General features: G+C 34.7%; 1 protein-coding gene across 1 annotated transcript in view; it reads left to right on the forward strand.

The window, feature by feature from the left end:
• LOC117327725 (EF-hand calcium-binding domain-containing protein 6-like) overlaps positions 1–7,217 on the forward strand; it is a 34,855-nt gene extending 27,638 nt beyond the window's left edge. Inside the window, 6 exon segments of the mRNA XM_033884854.1 lie at positions 44–94; positions 96–272; positions 1,033–1,230; positions 1,859–2,048; positions 2,510–2,700; positions 2,935–7,217. Coding sequence (XP_033740745.1) covers positions 44–94; positions 96–272; positions 1,033–1,230; positions 1,859–2,048; positions 2,510–2,700; positions 2,935–3,213 — 1,086 coding nt within the window. The 3' untranslated portion in view covers positions 3,214–7,217.
• Positions 7,218–10,927: the final 3,710 nt, after the last annotated feature.

Below are 10,927 nucleotides of genomic sequence, written 5' to 3' on the forward strand. Positions count from 1 at the left end.
GTACAAAATGCTATTTTTATCTGATTTTGTAATTGTCCTTCAGGATGCTGAGAGATGGCTGGCCAATCTGACAAGGAACATCAATGCACAGACACCCTAGTCTGAACTCCATGGAAGACATACAAAGTCGCTTGAAGGAAACTGTGATCGGCCATTTTTACACATTGGCAAGAGCCTTCAGTGACCTTGACTATGCTGGGATAGGGGTCGTCTCCAAGGAGGACTTCAAGGAAGTCATCAATAAGACTGCCTTTAGGATTACAGAGGAACAGGTACAGGAATAAGTTAGGGAAAAGTTTTATGATATATAAGAAAGGAGGAGGTAAAACGGAGAAGGTTCTGGATAATGTGACAAATATAAATGATAATAGGGGAGATAAGCAATAGACAATATGTCAGGCTGGGAATTACTCTCTGGTGGTTTTACCAATACATACTATCATATACATTGAGAATGGATGATCTTTAAATTTTCTGGAAAAAAAAAACAACTTTCAAACATCTCTACCTGAATGATTTGCACACCCCCAACTTTAAACTTTATTCCAGTACAAAAAAAAATGTGCAAATTATATTAGTTTTTATACAGTAAACAGAATAAACATAGATTCAGGCTGAGAATTACTATCTGGTGGTTACATACTACAAAATTATAGACAGAGTGAACATTCCTATCAGGAAATGTTTACATAATTTATCTTAATTTTCACTCAATATACAGTGGACCTTCGATAATCTGGTCACCTTTATTCCCAGCCCAATTAATCGTCCGAAATTACAAGTTTTCTTGTAAAATTTTGTTGACTTTATAAACAAATCTGTTGCAAAAGATGTATTTCCCTTGATTATATATACACTTAGAAATGTTTGAATAAATGACACTTCATGAATAATTCATAAATATCAAATATTTTTCAAAATCTGGGTACAGGCTAGTGCTATAGAAAATCTTGAATTTGCATGATTAATATGAAGTATCCTCAGTAATCTTCAGTTTTAGAATGACTTATTAACATTCCATATTTATTGCAGTTTGATAACCTGATGGCCTACATTCCAACCAATGAATTTGGAAATGTTGATTACAAACTATTCATGAAGCAGTTTTCTACTGGTCCAGAGGAAATGGATAAACTAGAGCCCCTGCCTCAGCGCCCCGCCTCCACACTGATGGGGCGACGCCCACAGTCCAGGGCTGTGTCACGAGCAATGTCACGTTCAATGACTCAGGTAAGTAATTATTCAAAATGTATTTATTTTATTATTGTTTAATGGTGGTAAGCTAGTATGTAAATAGATTCTGGATGGTTCCAAATTTTCATTTAGTATAAATTACAAATTTGAAATTTCTATTTTAATTAATACTTTTCCTATGTAGTTAAGACGTTTCAAAAAACCAAATTCGGCTGAGGATGAAGGTATTGTCTCCTGCAAAAATGAGATGACTCAAAGAAATTTATTGTTTAGTTGGAATTGCCAGAAAGACACAGAGTTTGTAATCTTCCAGTCGGACTTTGAATGATGAAATCAGAGGATTTCAAGGTTGTTTCTTGTCAATAAGATTGTAAGGGGGTGTCAATGTGCCTGCAATGGAACTGACCTTATCTAAATGTACTGATGGAATGCCTTAGAAATAACACTCCCTTATCATCAAGTACATGGTAAAGTTTGGTTCAGATATATAAAGACAATGAAAGTTAATAATTGGTTTACCATACAGGTACATTTTAGACCTAATTTGTTATGTTTTGAATTTATCTTAGTTTGCTCTTACCAGGAAACTTATTTGGACTTTTTGATATGAATATATACATAGGTAAAACTAACTGTAAAATGTCTGTTGTGTTTTATTTGACAGCTGGATATGAGGAAGACAGGCTCTAGGATGTCACGAGGGCCATCACGCATGGCAACGCCCATGATCAATGCTGAGTCAGCTGAGCAGCAGCTAAAGGATGTTATCAACCGTCACTGGAAGGAAGTCCAGCGTTTGTGTAGAAATCAGGATCGCAACAACACTGGCACTATCGCTGTCAGCGATATCCTCGGTAAAATAATCAGGTTTTTGGTGGGAAAGGTGATCTGATAAAATCTACCTCTACCTCTTTCTCTAATGGGAATGGTGGGGAATTAAGCTTATCAAATTTACATTTATGTCTTTTTCTGACAGGAAAGGACACTGTTTAACTCACATTGAAGACAATAGATATTTGACAACTATAGATTTAATAACAGAATGTGTTTCCAGCAGAATTATTTCCTCAAACAAAATTGATATTTAATTTTCTTTTAAAACAAAGGCTGTTTCAGAGAAATTAGGTATACTTTTCATCCATGATTTCAAATGGAAACTTTTCCTGTGAATATTTCTTTATGAGCACACTTCTTGTGTTAACATAAGTATACAGTGTACTTTTTAGGTAAAATATGGTAATGAGTTAAGCAAAATAAAGATAATTATTTTCCAAATGATTGTATTTTTTCACATTTATTGAAATGTTCAATTTAGAAATCTTCGATAAGTTGGGAGTACAGATACCACAGCATGACCTCAGTGATTTGTTAACAAAGTATGATATCCAAGAGAACGGGACGTTCTCCTACGTCGACTTCCTGCGACATTTCATCATCAACCTTAAAGCTGGAGATCAAGCTGGTCCTTCATTGTCACGGAAACAGATACCTCAGACAAAAGTAACGGTGGGTACTACCATTAGGACTTTTCATATGATTTCCATATTGCTATAAATTAAACTTCAAATTTTACTAAGTAAAATATTTTGCTTATGTTCAATTTACATATTACTGAAAACAATAATGTATATAGATGCAATTACAAATGTAGTATGTTTTTTTTGTTTTTTGAAAGTGAAACATTTACTCATGATTTTGTACTTTTTTTTTATAAAATATGATTGTTTTATGTATTTCCAGAATGAAACTGGTTCCGCATCTAGCCAGCTTTATGAGGCGATGATCAGGGTTCGAGATTGTGTAATGCAAAATTGGAAAGAAATGCGACGGAATTTCCGTTCTCTTGATCCTGGAAACTCAGGAAGTGTAGAAGCTTTGGACTTCCGCAGAGTTTTGCGACAATTTAACATGAATATCTCTGAGGAAGAATTCTATCACTTGTTATCCTATTATGACAAGAACATGGAAGGGATGATCAATTACAATGATTTCATCAGGGCATACTTACAATATTCGTGATCAAGCTCCCTCAAATGTTTGACAGGAAACTGAATTTAGTATCATTGGCTTAAAATTGCATTTTCATTTGCTTGAGTGTTCTTAGAATTTCTTGTCTCAGACTTATAAGATTGTATGTAGGAGATTTCACTATAAGCCTGCTAGTCATAAACATCAAGTGTTGCAATTTGTATGTCAACATGTCTACTATTTTTAACAAAATTTGATTACATTCTTTTTTTCTTGGATATTTATACTATTACTCTTATTATTTAAAAGGGAAATGGTATGAATCAAGGGCAAAATGTTGTAAAATCTTTTCAAATTTAATTAAATGTTACAGGAAAATTAAACACCCAGATTATACACAGTACATTATGCTAGTATATGGTTGAAAAATATCAGTTGTCCCAAGAAAATAGATATTGTAAAAATTCTAGGTGTTTGTATTGCTGAATATAGTATCTTAAAACAAATGTTTTTTTGTATAACAATGTGTCAAACTCTGGAAAACAAACTGACTGAAAATATGGTTTATCTTAAATAGTTTGTTCATTATTTTGTTAGTATTATAAAGAAAAACAATGTGCGGCAAAAAAATCTAAAGTCCCTACCTAATGTGTCACTCAAAAATTGTCCGATTGATAGTGAAAGAATTTTGACAGAATTTTGCTGTACTTCTTTTCTGGAAAACACAATCATATATTTTTCTCTATATAAAAGTTGATAATAAACTTTCATACATGTATTTGCTTTTGCATTTCTATCATTAGACTTGCTGTTTGGAATGTACAGCAATACTCTTTAGAGTCTTTATTTCTCTGTAATTCTCTCACATGGATTAGAAAACTAATACCTTTAAACACTCAAGTTTTATATATCAACTTACAGGTAATATAAAATCATTAAATTTGAGATGTCAATTATAATCCTTGATTTTTTGTTGTTATCTTTATTCCCATACTGTATGTAGTTTATTCTATATAGAAGTTGTCATTTGTGGGATTGTTACTGTGAAAAATGTTGATAATGCTTATATGTTTTGTATCCGACAGGAAGTTATATGTTTTCAGAGTTTTAATTTTACAATTATACAATGTATTTACCTACTTTATAACATGTGTCTTTATACATGTATGTGATATATCTGTGATATTTTGTCTTGTGTGCTTTATAAGTATATCGGAGGCAGAAAAAATTGTTATTTTTTTTATATATATATGAATATGCAAACAGTGTAGCCTTTTTTAGTCACAAAATTAATGTTTTTAGGAGATTATTTTTTTTTGCTACAACCCAAAATATTTGGAAATGTCAGGGGTATGACTTTATCCTTCAGATCTTTGTGTGTTGTGTTAGTGCTCTTGAAATATTTCACATCTTGTTTCCACTTCAGTTTACATGGCTTTTATATACCATATAATATTTCCTTTGATGTTATCTGTTTGAGGATTCTGTTTTTGTTTGATAATTTTAGAGAAAAATTCTGCAACATTTCAACTGATTTTTCGTGTTCAAAAAGTAGCTTGAATTAATTAAGTTAATTGGAAGATTTACAAAGTAGCCGGTTTGTTTTTGGTATAAACTATAACAGTTTACTGTGTTATGCGATACCAATGACCTCTTGATTTCTGAAATCTCTACAATGGATCTCAAAGTTAAGTTTTTTTTTAATTTTCAGTTCTACATGAAGTTCCTACATTTATGGTCAACTCATGACTATCAAAATAACTCATGGCTTCATGTACTTTTTATTTTTGCAAATGACCAACACATATTTTCAAATACCAAAGGTAAGGATCTAGATATGCTGTCCATATTAGACATACAATTCCAAAGCTGTTATTACACAAATAATTCTTTTGGAAATTAAACTAGCAATATCAATTTCAGAAAAAAGTAAAGCTTTGCAATATCTGATATTTACCAAGCAAAGATATTAATGCTGTTCCCATTGTTGGTTTGATTTAAGACATTTTTAGCATCATGCAGTTCTTTTTTGTATTATCAAAATCAAGAATACATTATTTACATTTTTGATGATGAAATGAACTTAAGGTTGTATATATCATGAATAGATATTCGACATGTAAAATAACATCTCTTTTTTTTTGTCAAAAAATGTGTGCACTGAAATTTGGACTTGTTACATTTATATTCAGATTCATAAATACAAATGTAGTCATTCAAATGACACCCAAATATTTAATGAAACAATTGCATGATTTGTGTGGTAGATAATTGCTTGAATAAGATTTGCTGTAATTGTTTGAAGTGATTTGTTTTCATTCTCAATCAAACATTTTAAAATAGTTCTCATAATTCTATCTCAGTAATATGAGAAACAAAGAAGTATACAACAGGTATTATTGAAATCTACACTCCGTTGCTACAATTCTGCGCAATACATTGGTTTACCAATACATCAGGTACACTGTTTTATAACAAATTATTTTATTTCCTCTCAGTTTTTAACTATTTTATTTGAACTGTTGTATTCAAAGTTCAAGATATTTATGATTTTTTATAAATCTTTAAGTTAAATGTGATTATTCATGAAATTGACAGGATGATGTGACTATTATGCAGTGAAATTATACCCTGATTTTTGTCTGTATTTTTTCACATTATACAACCTTTGTGATGTTAGAATTGAGAGATTTGACAACATGATACTATAGACCAGAGACACACAGACAGAATGACGTCTTCAATGGAGATGTAGAACATGTATATTTTTAAGAACATTCGTACATATTTTTCATATTGCATTATGATAAATTGTTAATCTCCCACTTTGAACAATCCCTCGGTGGGAGATCTCTCACTTTTGACAATCCCTTGGTGGGAGATCTCTCACTTTGAACAATCCCTCGGTGGGAGATCTCTCACTTTGAACAATCCCTCAGTGGGAGATCTCCCACTTCGAACAATCCCTCGGTGGGAGATTTCTCTCTTTAAACAATCCCTCGGTGGGAGATCTCTCACTTTCGACAATCCCTCGGTGGGAGATCTCTCACTTTAAACAATCCCTCAGTGGAAGATCTCTCACTTTAAACAATCCCTCAGTGGGAGATCTCTCACTTTAAACAATCCCTCGGTGGGAGATCTCTCACTTTGACATCTCTAGAGGTTGGCAACCCTGTAAACAAGGTCATGATAATGTTTGAAAGCTTCTACTGGTGAAATGAAATCTATGAATTTTTAAAATTCAAGTTTTCTTATTTATTTGGAAGATTGAGTCTGATCATAAGAAATCAATTGAAGACTTGTCCGATAATAAATCTCATGTAAAATTTAAATGCCACATACTGGTATGATCATGTCCTGATGTCGAGGAGATAGGATTCCTCACCGATTGTAAATTTACTACAAATCATTTTATGAATTTGTGAACTTCTTGCTATATGAGCTTATGTGATGTTTTTAAGTAATTAAGATTGTGATTATAGAATGTGTGAAATGTGGATCACCAGACCTATACTGCTGACTGAAATATATACATGTAGTGTCAAAATTGACTATTTACCTTTAATACTTACCAGATTGATGAGTCAGTTTACACAAATAGTATTAAGGTTATCACTGCTGAATTTATTAGAAATGTACTAGGAACTATCAGTTGGATGACCGTCACTGAGATAACCTGTGTGGATTATCAGTACATGTGCACATTATTTTACAAATTACACCATGTCTTGAACCATTTGGTTAAAATTGAAATAATTAATTGCTATTTGAAAATTCATTACTCAAGATATTGTATATTTTCTTTGAAATGGCTTCAAGCATTTGTTTTGCCATTATGAGTAAAACAAATTTGTTATTGTAGGTGAAATTTGCATATTGAACAAAACATGCAGATTACTATAGTCTTACAGTATTGCAAAAACGTGACCGTTACAAGAATCCTAGGATGTTGTTTAAGTGGAATTTTCTGCTGAGTATACACCAAGTGTTACAAAAGACTTAGTATACATATGTATAATGATGATGATAATTAAAATTAAAATGATTCTCAAAAAGAACTCTTTGTTGTTTTTCTGTACAAAATATGCACCAACTACAGTGGTAAACAAGTGGCTTAAAAAAACTAGCGATTAATAGTGTTGGTGGTAAGTCTATTGGCAGGGTGGATGTAGTGATTAATAGTGTTGGTGGTAAGTCTATTGGAAGGGTGGATGTAGCCATTAATAGTGTTGGTGGTAAATCTATTGGAAGGGTGGATGTAGCCATTAATAGTGTTGGTGGTAAGTCTATTGGAAGGGTGGATGTAGGGATTAATAGTGTTGGTGGTAAGTCTATTGGAAGGGTGGATGTAGTGATTAATAGTGTTGGTGGTAAATCTATTGGAAGGGTGGATGTAGCCATTAATAGTGTTGGTGGTAAATCTATTGGAAGGGTGGATGTAGCCATTAATAGTGTTGGTGGTAAGTCTATTGGAAGGGTGGATGTAGGGATTAATAGTGTTGGTGGTAAATCTATTGGAAGGGTGGATGTAGTGATTAATAGTGTTGGTGGTAAGTCTATTGGAAGGGTGGATGTAGTGATTAATAGTGTTGGTGGTAAGTCTATTGGAAGGGTGGATGTAGTGATTAATAGTGTTGGTGGTAAATCTATTGGAAGGGTGGATGTAGCCATTAATAGTGTTGGTGGTAAATCTATTGGAAGGGTGGATGTAGCCATTAATAGTGTTGGTGGTAAATCTATTGGAAGGGTGGATGTAGGCATTAATAGTGTTGGTGGTAAGTCTATTGGAAGGGTGGATGTAGGCATTAATAGTGTTGGTGGTAAATCTATTGGAAGGGTGGATGTAGCGATTAATAGTGTTGGTGGTAAATCTATTGGAAGGGTGGATGTAGCGATTAATAGTGTTGGTGGTAAGTCTATTGGAAGGGTGGATGTAGCGATTAATAGTGTTGGTGGTAAATCTATTGGAAGGGTGGATGTAGCGATTAATAGTGTTGGTGGTAAATCTATTGGAAGGGTGGATGTAGCGATTAATAGTGTTGGTGGTAAATCTATTGGAAGGGTGGATGTAGCCATTAATAGTGTTGGTGGTAAATCTATTGGAAGGGTGGATGTAGCGATTAATAGTGTTGGTGGTAAGTCTATTGGAAGGGTGGATGTAGCGATTAATAGTGTTGGTGGTAAGTCTATTGGAAGGGTGGATGTAGCGATTAATAGTGTTGGTGGTAAGTCTATTGGAAGGGTGGATGTAGCGATTAATAGTGTTGGTGGTAAGTCTATTGGAAGGGTGGATGTAGGGATTAATAGTGTTGGTGGTAAGTCTATTGGAAGGGTGGATGTAGCGATTAATAGTGTTGGTGGTAAATCTATTGGAAGGGTGGATGTAGCGATTAATAGTGTTGGTGGTAAGTCTATTGGAAGGGTGGATGTAGCGATTAATAGTGTTGGTGGTAAATCTATTGGAAGGGTGGATGTAGCGATTAATAGTGTTGGTGGTAAAGTCTATTGGAAGGGTGGATGTAGGGATTAATAGTGTTGGTGGTAAATCTATTGGAAGGGTGGATGTAGCGATTAATAGTGTTGGTGGTAAAGTCTATTGGAAGGGTGGATGTAGAGATTAATAGTGTTGGTGGTAAATCTATTGGAAGGGTGGATGTAGTGATTAATAGTGTTGGTGGTAAGTCTATTGGAAGGGTGGATGTAGCCATTAATAGTGTTGGTGGTAAATCTATTGGAAGGGTGGATGTAGCGATTAATAGTGTTGGTGGTAAATCTATTGGAAGGGTGGATGTAGCGATTAATAGTGTTGGTGGTAAATCTATTGGAAGGGTGGATGTAGCGATTAATAGTGTTGGTGGTAAGTCTATTGGAAGGGTGGATGTAGCGATTAATAGTGTTGGTGGTAAATCTATTGGAAGGGTGGATGTAGCCATTAATAGTGTTGGTGGTAAATCTATTGGAAGGGTGGATGTAGCCATTAATAGTGTTGGTGGTAAATCTATTGGAAGGGTGGATGTAGCCATTAATAGTGTTGGTGGTAAATCTATTGGAAGGGTGGATGTAGCGATTAATAGTGTTGGTGGTAAATCTATTGGAAGGGTGGATGTAGCCATTAATAGTGTTGGTGGTAAGTCTATTGGAAGGGTGGATGTAGCCATTAATAGTGTTGGTGGTAAATCTATTGGAAGGGTGGATGTAGCGATTAATAGTGTTGGTGGTAAATCTATTGGAAGGGTGGATGTAGGCATTAATAGTGTTGGTGGTAAATCTATTGGAAGGGTGGATGTAGCGATTAATAGTGTTGGTGGTAAATCTATTGGAAGGGTGGATGTAGCCATTAATAGTGTTGGTGGTAAGTCTATTGGAAGGGTGGATGTAGCGATTAATAGTGTTGGTGGTAAATCTATTGGAAGGGTGGATGTAGCGATTAATAGTGTTGGTGGTAAATCTATTGGAAGGGTGGATGTAGCGATTAATAGTGTTGGTGGTAAATCTATTGGAAGGGTGGATGTAGCCATTAATAGTGTTGGTGGTAAATCTATTGGAAGGGTGGATGTAGCCATTAATAGTGTTGGTGGTAAATCTATTGGAAGGGTGGATGTAGGCATTAATAGTGTTGGTGGTAAATCTATTGGAAGGGTGGATGTAGCGATTAATAGTGTTGGTGGTAAATCTATTGGAAGGGTGGATGTAGCGATTAATAGTGTTGGTGGTAAGTCTATTGGAAGGGTGGATGTAGCGATTAATAGTGTTGGTGGTAAATCTATTGGAAGGGTGGATGTAGCCATTAATAGTGTTGGTGGTAAGTCTATTGGAAGGGTGGATGTAGCGATTAATAGTGTTGGTGGTAAATCTATTGGAAGGGTGGATGTAGCCATTAATAGTGTTGGTGGTAAATCTATTGGAAGGGTGGATGTAGCCATTAATAGTGTTGGTGGTAAATCTATTGGAAGGGTGGATGTAGCCATTAATAGTGTTGGTGGTAAATCTATTGGAAGGGTGGATGTAGCCATTAATAGTGTTGGTGGTAAATCTATTGGAAGGGTGGATGTAGCCATTAATAGTGTTGGTGGTAAGTCTATTGGAAGGGTGGATGTAGCCATTAATAGTGTTGGTGGTAAATCTATTGGAAGGGTGGATGTAGTGATTAATAGTGTTGGTGGTAAGTCTATTGGAAGGGTGGATGTAGCGATTAATAGTGTTGGTGGTAAATCTATTGGAAGGGTGGATGTAGTGATTAATAGTGTTGGTGGTAAGTCTATTGGAAGGGTGGTTGTAGAGATTAATAGTGTAGGTGGTAAATCTATTGGAAGGGTGGATGTAGAGATTAATAGTGTTGGTGGTAAATCTATTGGAAGGGTGGATGTAGCCATTAATAGTGTTGGTGGTAAATCTATTGGAAGGGTGGATGTAGCCATTAATAGTGTTGGTGGTAATCTATTGGAAGGGTGGATGTAGCCATTAATAGTGTTGGTGGTAAATCTATTGGAAGGGTGGATGTAGCCATTAATAGTGTTGGTGGTAAATCTATTGGAAGGGTGGATGTAGCGATTAATAGTGTTGGTGGTAAGTCTATTGGAAGGGTGGATGTAGGGATTAATAGTGTTGGTGGTAAATCTATTGGAAGGGTGGATGTAGGGATTAATAGTGTTGGTGGTAAATCTATTGGAAGGGTGGATGTAGGGATTAATAGTGTTGGTGGTAAATCTATTGGAAGGGTGGATGTAGCCATTAATAGTGTTGGTGGTAAATCTATTGGAAGGGT

Source organism: Pecten maximus, chromosome 5 (assembly GCF_902652985.1).
Source record: "Pecten maximus chromosome 5, xPecMax1.1, whole genome shotgun sequence".
In the NCBI taxonomy this organism is placed as follows: Eukaryota; Metazoa; Mollusca; class Bivalvia; order Pectinida; family Pectinidae; genus Pecten; species Pecten maximus.